Source organism: Lepisosteus oculatus, chromosome 6 (assembly GCF_040954835.1).
Source record: "Lepisosteus oculatus isolate fLepOcu1 chromosome 6, fLepOcu1.hap2, whole genome shotgun sequence".
Taxonomy (NCBI): domain Eukaryota; kingdom Metazoa; phylum Chordata; class Actinopteri; order Semionotiformes; family Lepisosteidae; genus Lepisosteus; species Lepisosteus oculatus.
The window spans coordinates 59,393,440-59,411,054 of NC_090701.1; the positions used below are offsets into that span (position 1 = coordinate 59,393,440).

Consider the following 17,615-nt stretch of genomic DNA (forward strand, 5'->3'; position numbering starts at 1 on the left):
GCTGGTAGTGAGAGATAAGACACCTCAAGCCACTTGGAGGACTTCAGACAGGATGTAAATGAAGCCAACAATAAAAAGTCATTTTGAGTCTGAGAGTAGGAGCACTGCTATTTTTTATTCCTTTAAAAACAACCTTGACAGTACACAGCTTAATTTGGTGCGTTTCACACTTTGTTCTGATTGTTGGGAATGGCAGCTGCTTGTTGTAGCCTGAAGCCACAGGCACTGTAATGGGTTGGGCTAACGGAGGTTTACAAAATGCTGTGATACCTCAGTAGCTAACGAAACTCAATGTCACATGAGGCACGCTCACTAAAGATGCATGAAGCGAAGGAAGAGTGAGGCTTCTATTTTTTCGGTTGTACCCTTTGTGATCAGTTATGATGAAGGTAGGACGAGTTGGAATGCAGACATATCTATAGCACAGTGTGTGTTCTGTGCTAAAATGTTAACATCGTTTTGATCATCACTGCTATTTTGTACCACAGAGAAAAAAATTACAGTGACAGTAGTATTTAGGTTTCGACTGAGGTGCGTTCACAGACCTACTAGAGACGGGGCTTGTGTCCTGTGTTTGTTCCCCTCTATACTCCAGCTCTATGAAATGTAATACTTTAAACATCTTATAGGAATTTGAATTTCTTTGTATGCTGCCCATCCTTCATTTGTATTTTTTCAAGCCCTTATATGCTACTTAATTAGTATGGGTAGATGGCAGAATTCAGAAAAGTTCTTTGATTCAGTTTCTATCCATTTAAATGTCAACTTAAGCCAAAAACCTTGCATTATGTTTAATGGATAATGACCACTAAAAGCTTTGTTATTTTGACATTAACGCTGAAGATGTTTTCTAATCTGGTGTACCATCATTTCTGTGATTGTGGCAGCATCACATGGTGCACTGAAAGGCCAGCCCAGATGTGGGGCTTCTGATGTCATGATGAGTGAAAGTTATGAGACAGAACATCATTTTATGTGAATGTTCTTTCTGTTCTGTGGCCAATAATGAGAGACACTGAGTGAGGGGCACAAAAAGAAGCAAAACAAATTGATTTCTGTTTTATACTTGTCTTAACACATAACAAACTATAATCTGTGATATTTATAGTATTAAGTCAGAGATTTGCATAAGTGAATTAACGTTGTACGTCTTGTAAGAGTGGCTAATTATACGTTCTAATAGTAAGCTAAAAAAGCTTGAAAATAAATCTTACAGTCTTAGATTTAAAAATGTATAAGTGGTAATGTGTGATGTAGAATGGATTCTAATGTACTGTATTGTACCATGAACTGCAATATATTGTACTGTTCATTTTATCTAACCAATAAATTGTTACTTTCTGTCATATTTCACTGAATTTGTCCTACTGCACATTATTGCTGTGTGGACTACATTTAACTTCATTTCTTTATTCCCTCTGCCCTTCCTGCATTTCATTTTGCTAGCTGTCTTTCTTTTTTGTTAACATTCTGTAAGCTGCTGTAAGCTTGCATAACCCTGTGCCATTTCACATGGTTTCAGATGCTGAGACCAAAATATGGAACTTCAAGGAATCTGAAATAGTTTGCACTAAAAGTAACAACAACAATAATTACTTAGCAGGCGCTGATATCCTTTTGATTTTCAGTCCCATTCTATCAATCTCACCCACTTAGACAGAATTTTCTCTCATCAGGCGTGAGTGACTGTGTCACTGTGACACATAGTGCCCCAGAATGTCAGCCTGGCAGGGCGAGAAGAGTTATCGCCAAAACGTGCCTGCACAGTGTAGTGAACACATGGAAGGAGAGATAAAACAGCTTGGAGAGGGTTACAGTCTACAGAGGAGCAATGGACTAACAGGCTTGTGAAGTTGGTGTATTTGTCAGGAAAAGGTGCTAACAAATGCCTCGGTGAAGAGGCTTATGGAAAGACACACTTGAATCTTCAATGGGTTAGTTTTTTAACATTGTTTACATTTCATTATTGCTCTAACACTTAAAAACTTATCCAGCAGGTATATCACTCCGCTCAACCAATGAAGCTCAGCAGGCGTGAGCCTGGTCAGTACCTGGATCGGAGACCTCCTGCTGCTGGAAGGGGCGTTAGTGGGACCAGTAGGGGGCGCTCACCCTGCAGTCTGTCTGGGTCCCAATGCTCCAGTATAGTGATGGTTATAGTTATACTGTATAAAGGCTCCGTCCTTTGAATGAGACATAAAACAGGTCTAAGGAGGTCCTAACTCTGTCGTCATTAAAAATTCCAGCCTGTTTCTCAAAAAGTAACATTGTAACCCCGGCGTCCTGGCCAAATTTCCCATTGCCTTTAGTAGTCATGGCCTCCTAATAATCCCCATCTCTCAGAGTGGAGTCATCATTTTGTTCTCCTCCCCACTGAGCTGGTGTGTGGGGAGTGTAGTGGTGCATCATCCAGGTGGGGCTGCACACTGGTGGTGGTGGTGGAGGGAAGTCCCCATTACCTGTAAAGCACTATATACGTGGAGTTTCCAGAAAAACAGTATGTAAGTGTAAGGAATATTATTATTATTATTATTATTATTATTATTATTATTATTATTATTATTAGCCACCTCTTGTCCTATGGTGCCCCCTTTTTACTGTGCTTTGTGATTTTTTTTGGCAGAAATTATTATGATTCATAATAAAAATAATGAAAATGAAGAATATTTTACCTCAAATTCCCACGTGTTACTGGTTGCAATTCCATACTTGGCCTAGTAGCTCTGCAGAAAATTAGAGAAACAAAATATACAATATGCCAACCAAATAACCTAACCAGTCAGTTTCATTCGCTTGTGAGATATACAGTATGTCCATTATGCTTGTACTAATGCATGGGGCTTCATCTACAATAGTTTATTGTACATAAAATACACTATTTTTTGTACAAAAGTGTGACAAATTTGTATTGTAAAATGTTTTCCTTAATGAATTTGAGTAGACAGTACAGAGATAATGTACAAGAAGATTCATGTCTCCCAGTGGAATCCTGAGGAGCAGTCATTTAAACATTTCACACAAAATCCAACATGGCCACAACATTAGGTCCTGTCCATTTCACCTTAAATAAAATCTGTCACTATAATATAGTATAAATCATAATATAATTTTTTTTAAAACTCAGATCCAGTTCTGCGTTTTGGTTAAAAAACATTTGTTTTTTTTAAATGATGAAAAGTGTGCCAAACATGTTAAGAATGTATGAATAATTTGGGATTATTTGGAATTTGGGAAGTGTATTAATTTTAACTCTGTCTTTGTTCTTGTCACAGAGAGAAACCATAAGAGGTTTGTTTAAAGGAGGGATGAAAATTAAATTCAACTTGTCTGCTTCCATGATATGAGGAATATCTAGAATTATCTGATTAATATCTAAAACCTGTTTAATCCTGAGTAATAATTGTAAAGGGAACAGATTGGAGTCTGTGTGTTAAATCATTAAAGGGAATCTTACTATCAATATTAAGTGAAGAGACGGGCCGGTATGAACTGAATTTTTTACCTTCAATAGTAAAGATATTGAGGCCATAACATAAACATAAAATGTTGGAGGTACTGGAGCAAATGTGATTCAGAAAAAAAATATGGCAGAGTAGGAGGTGGGCTTGGAATCCATCAGGTCCAGGAATGTTTTTACTTTGTATTGGTTTAATCGCCTTCACAAGAAAGAGAGGTTCCTCCACACATGACTGTGGGTATTATGGCTGTAGGATCAGGAATAGACTTGGAGGTGGAAGAATTTTAAAATCTTTAAAAATTCATTGATGAGGATCTGTGTGTTTTAAAGCAAATGTAATAGTTGCAGTGTTTCTGGTTATTTTTGTAGCTTCAGAAAATACATTTGATTTTTTGTCCTTTTTAGTGGAGGGAGAAAAGAAACAATCTTTACAAGAACAATAGGCTTTCAGCCATTTTGGCTTGGAAACTCAAGTCAGACAACAGTTAGTATTGAAATAGCTTGAAACCGAATACTCTACCACGTCACCACTCTCATTAAACAACAGTAATGAGACAGTCTTGCAGCCAAGTTACATTTTTCACATTTTAATACATACATTTTATTTTGCTTATTGTGTATGTTTTAAACATAACTTCTAAAAGGAATTTTGGAACCAACCCGGTCTTTTGATTTCAACCTAGAAGACTCAGCTCTTCTGTGTGCTGTTTGTTTACTTTGGTTCTAATACAGTGCATGTAATTTATCCTGGTGCAGAATCTCTCAGAATATTGACTTTTAATCACTGATAATCAGATTGATTTAATTTCACCTTTCATCTCGTTTTACAGAACTATATCTCTGCCATCAGAAAAAAAAATTATGAAGTATGACTTTGTAACTGGGAGTTAGAAGTGGAAATCAGATGTTTTTGGGGAAATAACACTTTATTCGTTTCATAATACCACTAAGTTATTGCACAAGATACTGTACTAAGTTTTGTGGGAAAGGAAAGTTCTTTGATATCCCTGGGGAATTTGGAAACTTAAAAACACCCTAATTTAATTCCCATGGCAACTCTGGGCTGTCACAGATAAGCTGATGTCAATGTAACTTGCATCAGTGCAATTTAGATCTGTGTTGAAGTAGGTGCAGAAAAAAGTTTCTATGTATGAGTATGTTATATTGATCTTTAAATAGAAAAGGTGGACACTGAAATGCATTGTAAAGGATCTAATTTCCTTGCATGTATATATTTTATTTTAATATTTTTTATATAAACAGTAGAACTCAATGACCTACTGTACAGTGCTAACTGATATGCAAATAAAAGCAAGCACACGGGCTCATTTGCAAATCATAACCAATGATGAAAAAGGCTAATTTACCAAGTTCAAAGTCTTAATACTCTTGAAAATTAGATGTTTCATCTCAAGAGTCTTTTTTGGTGTGTATAATTTTTTTCTTTTCATCATTTACTGCTACCGGGCCCCGTACTGGATATGTGATACCAACCTTAGCAACAGCAGCCAGTTTCAAGACTCCGAGTCCTTTCACATTCGTCTGTCTGCGTCCCTTCCTGTGCTGGTTCGCAGCCTGAAGTTCTCCTGCTGCAGCTGGTACATAAAAGAGAGCTACAGATGCCACGAGACTGGCAGCAAGCCTTTATGAGGTACAGTGCCCGTGTTAAGGTGTCCCAGTGCTCTTGAACTAAATAAACTAATCCAATACACATTGTATGGGGCATTAAAATCTGGGCATCTGTATCAGGATAAAATGAACATTAATTCATTGTTTACAAATTAGAGTTTACAAGACATACAAGTTAAACCATGCCGATTACTAATCATGGAGTCTAAAGGAGAGAATTGGAGGGTCCATATCTTATTCAAAAACTAATATTTTTTTGCAGACAGCCTGTAGTGCTTCTTGTATTTTTATAAACTATAATACAATATGTATAAATGAGGCATCTGCGTCTACCGCAGCCTTTCTAGCACTGAGAATTTATTCATGCGGTATTAAATACAGCATGAGTAGTTACTCTTTTCATTTTCCTTTATTGTCTTTGGCATTGTTTTTCTGGTACCAACTTGACACAAGGTGCTAGTAATGTGATTTCATAGACTCTTACGTTCTATGTTAAGCTGCTTATCAAGTAAATCTGTATAAATTGCTGTCCTTGTAGTTCATCTGCTTTTACAGATTCACAAACTCTGTCAGTCAGGGGTCATACTTCCATGCAAATTCAAGAAAGAATCCACAAATTTGAATTTATGAAATTTAAAAACACAGTAATACACATAGTGTATTGAAATAATCATAGTTTCTACTATAGAATAAAATAGTTCCAGTGAATACAGTTTGGGCATTTCTTTAATTGAGAATATGACTTATGATTGGAAGAACTTTGATTTTCTGTCATTTGGTGAATTTCCAGGCTTTTCTGGGTATTTAGTTTGACTGTGTCTGGGGTCCTTACTCAGTTTGAAAATTATTGTGCTCTAACGTAACGTGTTTGTAAATGTAAGATTTTGAATTACATTTACGAGCCTGTCTAAGAAGAGCAAATATTTATGCTCGCACATTGCGATGCAAAAAAATAAATTGCAATGTGTTTGGTAACAAAAATGCATCAACATTAATAAAGGAGGGCTATGATAAGTTAATGTTGGTACAGTACTGTGAGTCTTGTGATGTTCTAATAAACTATACAGTATGCAGCGAAATCTGTCTCGGCAAAGAAAATGCAAAAACCAATAATTTCTAAAGATCTTATATTGAGAGTCGGTGTGTGATTGGGCCTCCGAAATTTGTTAATATTGGTAAAGTAGTTCTTCCGCACTGTAAATGAAAGTCTCCAGCCAGCACGATGGACTGGAAATACTGAGTGCATCAGCTGAGGCTGGGGTGGATCGAAATGCTTTTGTTTTTTTCCCCCAGTTAGAAATACACATATTCTTTATATGATACAATGATCTAAGTTTATATATTAAACTTAGATTAGTTTAGTTTATATATAAGTTTATATATACCAGAGTTGGACAACTGCAGTCCTTTAAGGCAATAGTACTGTTGTGTTTTATATCTTCCTTTGATCTTAATTACCTAAATGAGCAGATTACTTTATAAAACATTGAATCATCCAATTTTTTCAGTTTTAGAGGTTTCTTATTGAAAAAACCTAAAGACTGGAGAGGGTCAACCCTGAAGTGCAGAAGTACAGTTTTTTTCAGTTTGCTGTGAAGGTAACATCTGCCCCTTTTCATCAACATTATTGAATTTGTTCCATTTTCAGAAACAAATGCATTTTGTGATATAAAGAATTTATTTTGCTTAATTTATTAAGTCCAGTTCAAAATCTGAGTGACTTATTTCATCCAAAGGGAATGAAAATGCAAAGCCAAAAATGAACAAATACGATAGTAAAAACAAATCCTGAATATATCAATACAATACTGTATATGTTTACACATGTCATAGCTACACTCAGTGATAAAATGATTGGAAAAATAATTGTAATGCATTTGTGAACAAATAGACAGATTTGAAGAAATCTGTCTGTGGTGTGTGGGTGTGCGCTTATGTATGGGGGTGGATATGTTTTGTGACACATGGTAAGGGTGAGTTGTGAAGGGCTAGCATGCTTAAAGAAAATGCTTACAAACTACACAGTTATGGAAATATGTTTGGAGGGGAGGCAGTCATTTAGACAAAATATATTATTTAGAAAATTAGATATTTTTTCTTTGTCCTGGGTAGCATTTGTGATGGGAAGTCTGTGGCACGTGTATACAGCAGAATCACAATAGAGAATTGACCAGTACAAATACATGAACAACTAGGAAATTTCCCAACTTGTATGGCTTTAGTTCTATAAAATGATCAGGCAGACTATAGAAGTACATCTGTGAGCACATCTCATGTTTCAAATGTTTCACATTGAACTTTCCACCCAGACATAGCTAACTTGTATTGCCCTAAAAATCTCTTCATTTCAGTCTTAATATACAGATCCTTGCTGGCAAGCACTTTTGCCCATAAATATGACTAAACAGATGTTAAGTGCTACAAATGGGTTTCCAGCTGTCCTTCAGCCTACACGAACAGAGCAAATGTGTTGTTTTGTTCCATGTTGCAGACTTAAAAAAAAAAAAGAATGAAAAAATGTCAGGCCTAAGATGGAGGTCTTCCTCCCAGGATATGACAGGCTGTTGGCCAGAAGATGCTCAGGAAGGCCTGGCAGACTAACAAAGACAGCCCTTGAGCTGCAGGGTGTAGTTTCAGCCTCACATCCCCTTTGGCTGCAGCACAGAGACTGTTGCAGTGTGGCCAGCCAGCAACATTAGGAAATAAGGACTTTTTTATTTACTCAGGCTGCTGAATCATGGGCATTCCTGTCTACGCAGAGGAAAACGAGGCAGCTCCTCTTTCCACTGTGTCCCAAGAGTGTTGCCTGCTTTCATCTGCGAGTGTTCACACACTTGTATTCCTGTGTCTTATGGAAATGCAAGAGAGGCCCATCAGCGAAGGAGAGATAAGCGTTAGTCAGCTTGAGAGTCTTTAATCCAAAGGATTGGATGGGCACTTAATGGTTGATATAGGCTGTTCGTTCAAGCTTATTTTCAGTTCATACTTGAGTTTTTTTTCCTGTTACGTGTATGAGCTTCTTCACTTTTCAGAATCGATGCGTCGTTGGGGAAATTGGAAAATGTAATAAAGTGTCTTTCTTCCCTTTTAATTTAATGCCTCTTATTACATGACTTTTACAAAACACCCAGGCTACATTTCCAGTTTCATCCGACTATTATCCTTTATTTCTGTATTTCCTTCCTGCCATCATCTGTGCCTTCTTCTACAGACAGACGCTGATCGTGATACTTCAGCATGTCGTAAGTGACAGGAGTGTAGTGACAAAAGCTGTTTTTTTTTAGTATGGTCTTAATTTATATTATATGTATAATACCAGACAAGTTGGTGGTGTGGAAAAACTGATATTTCTTATCATTTTTTGCCTAATTAATTTAATTAATTAACGTACTGAAAAATACATTTTGTTTACAATTGTTGTTGGAATAAAACATTAGTTTGTTCTGAGGCCTTTTCTTTTAAATACATGAAGCATAAGATAATCTGTATATTTGTAGTGCTTAATTGGGTGCCTTTTTTTCTACTAAGAGGATGCACTGACACACACATCCCACTGCAATGTGAAGGGTAACCATTTCTGTTCTGCTAAGGAAATAGGTCCACAAGGGCTGCATTTCTTTTTTTTAAAAGCTGTGGCTGTAATGCAATTGTCTGAAATGGGCATGAAGACAGCTGTGGAATTCAGGTTGTTTTTAGTGCGTCGTGTGGTGGTTGGTGGCCATCTGGCAGTCCAATCGAAGCGCTGTTTTCAACAGTTTCAAGGTACAGGGAAGGACTGGAGTCTCGTCTGTTTCCTGTGGATAAGCCTTGGCCAGATAAGAGCAGCGAAATTCGTTCTACCTGAAAGACAGATCACCATATATTTAGAGGGCTTTGGGCATTCTGTAGGTTGCTGAGTTGTGAAATATTAGTACAGCTGCTAACGTTCACACAATCTAGAGAGACATAGCACATGCAGACATATCCAAGCATTCCAGGTAAGAGGAAAAAAGTAGTACTTTTTTCTGTTTTCGACTGTGTTTTATTCTGTTATCTGCCTAATAAATCGAGTTTTCCCTCTGTTTTTCCTGTTTCCAGTTGTACAAAACTTGTTTTGTCTCTACACATTTGGAAGGATCAGTTTTATTTAAGTAAGGAAATTCTCAGCCCTGAAGCTTTTGCTGAAGGAAGAAGTGGTGCACAACCTTTTGAACTTGTGCTGAAACTTGAGTTTGGCTCAGAGGTTTATTATGCAGTCTCTATAAACCTTACGTGTCACATAAAACCTGCGGCTCTTAATTAAAAAAAAATCACTCCCTATTGCAGTTAACCAAAGGTTGAACTGCATAATTACTTCTTGTCTTTCACTTTTTCTTTCATCATGTGTGTGAGAAAAAGGCAATAAATAATAAATTAAATGAGGTAAAAAGTAGCCTTTTAGGATCTTTTGTCTAAGAGTAGTTCTCACTTTTTAGAGTTTTGAAAATGTTACAGCCCACTGTTTTTGTTTGTTATGTTAAACTCGTTCTGTAGTTTTATTTGATATATTATAATTATTTGCAAACATGATTTACATTTGTCTTTGTTTCTATAAAAGTGCTATAAAAGTTTTTTAACTATGTTTTTTTAGCAAGTCCTTTTATGTCTTTTGTTTTGACCTCAATTTCGGTTGATGTGGAATATAGACTGCTTACACTGTTTTGTGAGGTAGGAGCTGGAAAGATAAGGAGATACAGTACTCACTTCATAGATGCCTAAAAACTTGCTCTGGTTTGTTTTGTTAATTTTTAGGTGTGATTCAAATTTGTTATGCATCCTCTTGAACAAATTCTTGACTCATGTGAATAATTTAATTTATCACTGTAGAAAAATTTGAAATAAAGATCAACTTGTCCTGTTGTGGATTACGTCTATGGTATAGGCAGGGCAGTAAGTCATTTTTCAGCAGTGTCTTTGGTATTATAATACCAATAATCAAAGGATGAATCCATCATTTATGTCCATAATGCAGTGCCTCTAGTGAATCTGTTGCAAACATTGAGTCAGATTATCCTAAGATGGTAATTCTTCACTATAGAAAGTCTTTTCTGTGTGCTTATTGGTAATGACTTATTTTTGTTAAGTGTATAAAAATGCAGAACTCAGAAGGATTTTGACATGACTATTCACTGTTGTGTGATAATGCCTGTCGCAGTACAATTTTTATTGAGGAAAAGATGTTCACAAAAAACATATAATTCTGAAGAGATATTTCTTAAGTGATGGGAAAAAAAGTCGGCTAAAAGGTCATAGCAAAATAGACAAAAACAAATCATAATGGTCACGAGTTTGAAATGGAGAGACATCATCACATTGTGCTTCTCTGTTTTTCACAAGCTTATTGATCCAAGAGCCTCATCAAGTAATTTCTTCAGAGATTCCAATGAAGCAGCACCAACAGAATAGCTTTATAATTAGCAAACACACATTATTCCATAAGGAAATGCATCTTATCTTGGGCTCTGGATCAGTGTTGTTCGCTTTCAGGAGTGCAGATCTCTGCATGGAGGCTGCAATCGTGCATAGACTAAGTTAAATAGTCCTCTGTAAAGTGCAGGCTAGATGTGATGATTAAAAATACATTTTCTAAATGAGAAGTGTAGTAATAAGGTACAGCTATTCTATGGCAAATGCTGCATGAAATGTTTTTGCCTATTAAACAAATTTGGATTATAAATTTATTAGAGTTATTTATTTGAAACATTTGAACTCCAGTACCAAACCCTTGTCAGAAGACATTTTGCAAAGTAGGGCTTTATTTTACTTTTATGTGATAAAAGTAATACCAACATATCTGGCTTGTTCGCATCCTCGTCTTTTGAATTAATTCATGTAGTTTTTTACATGTTTTTATTAGACGATATTAGATGATATATGGAAGAATTCTTCATATGGAATTAAGGATCAGAATTACATTTGATTTAAAAAACTTTGGAGCGAGCACTAACATTTCATTTTCTGGTTCTTTTCCTTTTTTACAACCATAAAGTCCAAACTGTGATCCTCAGCCTCACAGTAAAGTGGTAACTTAAAGGGAACTATGACATTTTGTTCACATTTCATGGTTAGAAACAATCAGCATTGATCAGTGCATTTCAAACTGCAGTAAAAGTCAGATTCAATTCAATTCAATTCAGTTAAACTTTATTGTCATTAAACTTACACAGGTGCATAGTATAATGAAAAGTGTTTCTCATTAGTCACTCAGGTGCAGTATATAAATAGGACAGAAGATAAGACAATAGACAGTAACACAATATCAATAACAGCAACATGTAATAACATAAATAACATGTAATCAAGTAATCAAAACTGTGCCAAATTCCGCAAACAGAGAAAATATAACAGGACAAAAACAGTGCAAGGTAATTCTTGCAAGAATTGCAAGGAAACAGTGCAAGGTAAACAGTGCAAGATGCACACAGTAACTTGTAAAACCTCCAATTTACATCACAAAATAGACTAAATTTCCAGGTATGTGCAGCATCATGTTCTGCGATTCAGAATGAGGCAACAAAACTTCCAGTGACCTATGTGGCCCCATGACATTGTAAAGAAGCAGACTTGTGAATACAGCTCTTTTAATCCAATAGAAATATTGCTTTTGAATTCGAGATGTTTTGCCGACAAATACTACTTACTTGTTAACACTGCATGCAGATCATGTTTTAAAATTTCTGCGGTGAAATGTCTGCTGCACATCCTGCATTTATTCACTCATACATCATATCACATCAGTCATTATATGTAATACGGCTAGTGACTAGTGAGCTGGAAGGGCCACTTCATGTCACAATTTGTGGGAACTCAAATGCGAGTTTGTGACAACATGGCGACCATACAGCACTTTCAGAGAGTTCCCGATTTTGTGCTTAACTCGGATTTAGTAGATTTTTTTTCTATAACGTCAATGATTTTTATTTTGTTACAGAGATCTGAGAAATTGGGACTGCAGTTCTCCTTTAAGACTTGAATGCCAGTAGGATTCTGGAATTTTTTTTGGAACAATAGAGAAGGGAAACAGCAAAACAAAAAGCAGATAAGACCCTGGCAAGTTATTGAAATGCATTGGCACTTTTATTCTAATAAGGTCCTGAGACACCAAAGAACACACGTAAGCTGTTAATGAACTCTGATTTTTTAACCTGAAATGCCCCTTGGCTCATGCTGATAAACACTTTTCGGAAAGTAGGATGAAACATTAATACACAACTGCTAAGGTTATAACAATCATCCTTTTTTGTTGCTGTTTCTGTGAGTGTGTGAACGGGAAGACAAAAGAAACGTTTTTGTGTAAACAAAAGAAAACCTACCAAGGAGACCATTGCTTTCTGGGATTTATAATGTTAACATACAGCAAAAAGATTGACCACCTTGATCAGTGTTATATTTTAGCAAACAGTTTTTGCATTTACAATATTTTGTGGATGACTGTTACTGTCCTGAATGTCTAGAGTTAAACAAATTGTTCCTATGTAGACGTTCATTGTTCATATGTACAGTACATTGAAAATCCAAGTAAAGATTCAATCCAAACTGAGTAGTACGAAACATTCTGTAAGTCAAATTATAAATAGTCAATTATAACACTATTAATTGAGCTGAGTGGCCTCCTTTCATTTGTAACTCCTCATATGTTCTGATGTTTATCTTTAACTCTGTGTTAAAATTTTCATTTTATCGTCATATGTTAATGGCTTCGTAGCTTATGTTTAGTGAAATACCTAAGTTGGAACTACTATGTATCTCAGATATTTAATTCTTTGATTCATCATTTAAATGAAAGCTAAAATTAAAACTGAGAAATTAATTTTTAAAACTGTCAGCTCTAAATTTGTTTTGCAGATTTGCTAATGCTTTAAGAGTGTGACACCGGAAAGTCACGATAGTTTAGCTTTAGCCGGGGACTATCACCTGACAGTGGTAAAAAAAAGTTTGAGCCAGTAAGAAAAACTAAAGAACTGTTTGCTTATTAAGTTCTATTTGATGTTTCTTGACATTTTCTGAAAGAAGTGAACTAATTTACCACACACAGAGCAGCACTCTTAAGGCTCTCTGTGCAATGCAGGTAGAAATTGTCAACGAAGTCTTAGTCTCAGTTGGCTAAGTCATTACATGACCACATACAAGGATAATTTGAGAAAAAGCTTTATTTTAAAAAAAACATTCTTTAAGCGGGATATTGAAATTCAACTGTTTAAAAGCGCTGCTTGATGGATCCATCAGTTTAATGCGTAATGTATGCTCTCCTAAACCGAATATTCTATACGCTAAGTAATAGGCTTCTACTACATTCACAATGCTTTATTTTTTACTTATTTAGTGTAATCCAAGCTGCCAAACTGTTGGGAGTTCAAGAGCAGTGTGGTTTTCCAATGTACTTTCCCTGATGGCAATTACATGTGCAGTTATTTTGTTCCTGTTCTAGATGGTGCTGATGTTGAGGATGACCCTTCTTGTTCCTGGCCTGCATCCTCACCTTCGAGCAAAGACCAGACCTCGCCAGCGCCCGGGGACGGCTATGACTTTGGGGAAGAGGAAGGAGGCCCCGGACTACCTTACCCGTGCCAGTTCTGTGACAAGTCCTTCAGCCGCCTCAGCTTCCTAAAGCATCACGAGCAAAGCCACAGCGACAAGCTGCCGTTCAAGTGTACCTACTGCAGCCGCCTGTTCAAACACAAGCGCAGCCGCGACCGGCACATCAAGCTCCACACGGGGGACAAGAAGTACCACTGCAGCGAGTGCGACGCGGCCTTCTCGCGCAGCGACCACCTGAAGATCCACCTGAAAACGCACACCTCCAACAAGCCATACAAATGTGCCATCTGCCGCAGGGGCTTCCTCTCCTCCAGCTCCCTGCACGGCCACATGCAAGTCCATGAGCGGAACAAAGATGGCTCCCAGGCCTTGTCCAGGATGGAGGAGTGGAAACTGAAAGAGACCCAGAAGTGCAGCCAGTGCGAAGAGGGGTTTGATGTCCCCGAGGAGTTGCAGAAACATATCGCAGAGTGCCACCCAGAGTGCTCTCCACCTCAGGAAAGAGCCGCCCTTCAGTGTATTTACTGCCACGAACTTTTTGCTGAGGAGACTGCTCTTTTAAGCCACATTGACCAGGTGCACAACAGAGAGAAGAAGGGCCACACGTGCACCATCTGCTCTGAGCATTTCCACTCAGTGGAAGAGCTCTACAGCCACATGGATGTTCACCAGCAGCCAGAATCTAGTAACCATAGCAACAGTCCCTCCTTAGTGACAGTAGGTTATACCTCTGTCTCTAGTACCACACCAGATTCAAACCTCTCTGTGGATAGCTCCACTATGGTAGAAGTAGGCCCACCATTGCCAAAAACCCGTGGAAGAAAAAGGGCAGCACAGCAAGGAGCTGACATTGCTGTATTGTCCTCTAAACAAGCAAAAATTACTTACAGCTGCATATACTGTAACAAGCAAGTGTTTTCTAGCCTTGCTGTTCTACAGATACACCTTAAGACTATGCACCTGGACAAGCCGGAGCAAGCTCACACCTGTCAGTATTGCTTAGAGGTACTTCCGTCTCTCTACAACTTGAACGAGCACCTCAAGCAGGTCCATGAAAACCAAGACCATAGCGCCTTGCTTGGCGGTATGGCAGCTGCAGTTCTCCAATGCAACTTTTGCCCTGAAGCACTTGGTGACCTCAATGCTTTGCAGGAGCACATCCGCTGCTCACATGGCTTCGCCAGCCCAGTTGCCAAAGAGAGCAATGCCTTCTTCTGCCCCCAGTGCTTCATGGGCTTTCTCACAGAGACAACCCTTGAGGAACACATCCGGCAGACACACTGTGATGGGGGGAACACGCGGTTTGATTCGCCCATAGCTGGGACTCCCAAGGATCCCATTGTAGAGGTGTACTCCTGTTCATACTGCACCAATTCCCCCATCTTCAACAGCATCCTGAAACTGAACAAACATATAAAAGAGAACCACAAGAATATCCCCCTTGCGCTTAATTATATCAATAATGGGAAGAAATCAAGCAGAGCCCTGAGCCCATCGTCTCCAGTGAATATGGACCAAGCCTCCCTTAAAATGGGACAGAGTGGTTCCTCATCCCGGTCAGCAAGTGAATTTATTTGCAATCAGTGTGGCGCCAAGTATTCCAGCCTAGATATGTTCCAGACCCATCTGAAAACGCACTTAGACAGTGTCCTGCCGAAGCTGACTTGCCCACAGTGCAACAAAGAATTTCCCAACCAGGAGTCCTTGCTAAAGCACGTGACGATTCACTTCATGATCACTTCCACCTACTACATCTGTGAAAGCTGTGACAAGCAGTTCACATCTGTGGATGACCTTCAGAAGCACTTGCTGGACATGCACACCTTTGTGTTCTTTCGCTGTACACTTTGTCAAGAAGTCTTTGACTCCAAAGTATCCATCCAGCTCCACTTAGCTGTAAAGCACAGCAATGAGAAAAAAGTCTATCGCTGCACGTCCTGCAACTGGGACTTTCGCCACGAGTCTGATCTGCAGTTGCATGTCAAGCACAACCACCTGGAAAACCAGGGCAAAGTGCACAAGTGCATCTTCTGCGGGGAGTCCTTTGGCACTGAGGTGGAACTGCAGTGTCACATTACTACCCACAGCAAGAAATACAACTGTAAGTTTTGCAGCAAGGCCTTCCATGCCATCATATTACTTGAGAAGCATCTGCGTGAAAAGCACTGTGTTTTTGAGGGCAAGGCTCAGAACTGTGGCACGAATGGCTCCGCTGCTGGTGTTGAGCAGGTTCCCAAGGATGACGCAGAGTTGCAGAGCCTTTTGGCCAATAGCCATGAATCTCACAACAGCCATGATGGCAGCGAAGAGGATGTGGACACTTCGGAGCCCATGTACGGGTGTGACATCTGTGGTGCAGCCTACACCATGGATTCCCTGCTCCAGAATCACCAGCTGCGCGACCACAACATCAGACCCGGAGAAAGCGCTCTGGTCAAGAAGAAGGCGGAGATGATCAAGGGAAATTACAAGTGCAATGTCTGCTCTCGGACCTTCTTCTCTGAAGGTGGACTGCGGGAACACATGCAGACCCACCTTGGTCCGGTCAAGCACTACATGTGCCCCATTTGTGGTGAGCGCTTTCCGTCGCTTCTCACGCTCACTGAGCATAAAGTCACGCACAGTAAGAGCCTGGACACGGGCACCTGTCGTATATGCAAGATGCCCCTGCAGAGTGAGGAGGAATTCTTGGAGCACTGCCAAATGCACCCGGACCTGAGGAACTCCCTCACAGGCTTCCGATGTGTGGTCTGCATGCAGACTGTAACATCCACTTTAGAGCTGAAGATTCATGGCACTTTCCACATGCAGAAGACTGGGACAATGTCAAGCAACCATCCTGTTGGGCGCATCCAGCATCCCCAGAAACTGTACAAGTGCGCTTCTTGTCTGAAGGAGTTCCGATCCAAGCAGGACTTGGTCAAGCTAGACATCAACGGGCTCCCTTATGGACTCTGCGCCTTGTGTGTGAGTGGCAGCAAAAGTGCCAGCCCTACTTTGAATGGGAGCAAGCAGCAAGTGTTGGGCGTGGGAGGTCAAGGAGAAACGCTCAGCCCCGGCGACAGCAAGAGCAAGGCCGCCTCCTCGAAGACCCGGTGCTCCAGCTGCAACGTGAAGTTTGAGTCCGAGGTTGAGCTCCAGAACCACACGCTGTCCGTCCACAGAGACCTGGCGGCTGAGAGCAGCGGCAGTCAGCTCAGGACCCCGCAGGCCTCCCCGATGACACGAGTCAGCCCTTCGCAGACTGAAGAGGTATCTCATTGCTCCAAAACATTCTTCTCATAACATTGCAGTTTGTTTTCTTCCATTTTTAATATTTTGATATTGGCATTTGTATTATCGGTTATAACTTAGTTGTTAAGACTTAGTCTTAGTTGTTTTTTTTCTGTGGAAGGGACTAACATTCAGTAGTTGAAAGCAGCAGATTATCATCACTTTTACGGAAGGTTTTCTAGAAATTGCTAGATTTTGAAAAGCATATTCAAAGTTTTTTAAAGCAGAAATAATCATTTGTTATGGTATAAAAGCATAAATATCTCAGCTTACAAAGTGAGTACCAACACAATTTTGTGTGCTAGTTTTTTTTATTTTTTGGGTTTTGAAATATAGTTGACAGTTGTGCAATACATTTCCAGTTTATATTATGTACTGTATTTATTAATTTGTTCTATTTTTCGGCGGTTTTGAATTAGATTTAGAACTTTAATAAGTAGCTTAAGCTTGTGACTCCAAAGAAAAAAAAGGAAACGTTTCCTTCCCTTTCCCTTCCAATGAGTCGAGAAAATGCTGCACCTTTTTCAGTAAGGTTTACAGAAACCTCTTTGTAATTTAAATACTTAAGATTCGTAAGATAAATATATACCATAATATAATGAAAATATAAAGAGCAATTTTATATCTATATGAGCTCACTATCTATGACCAGGACTGCAAAAGTGAAAAACACTTTAGTTAATAATAAAGTCCCTTCTTA

At 38.8% G+C, this 17,615-nt stretch overlaps 1 protein-coding gene across 4 annotated transcripts in view; it reads left to right on the top strand.

The window, feature by feature from the left end:
- Nucleotides 1-17,615, top strand: part of znf521 (zinc finger protein 521) — a 189,282-nt gene that overhangs the window by 64,135 nt on the left and 107,532 nt on the right. For 3 of the 4 annotated variants that reach the window (XR_001479137.2, XM_015353833.2, XM_015353835.2), the window contains one exon: nucleotides 13,533-16,894. Coding sequence is in view for 3 of the 4 variants with exons in the window: in XM_015353833.2 (XP_015209319.1) it covers nucleotides 13,533-16,894 (3,362 nt within the window). In the remaining variant the exon portion in view is untranslated. Of the gene's footprint in view, nucleotides 1-9,001; nucleotides 9,064-13,532; nucleotides 16,895-17,615 lie in introns of those variants that run through there. The other variant, XM_015353836.2, reaches the window with a different exon arrangement.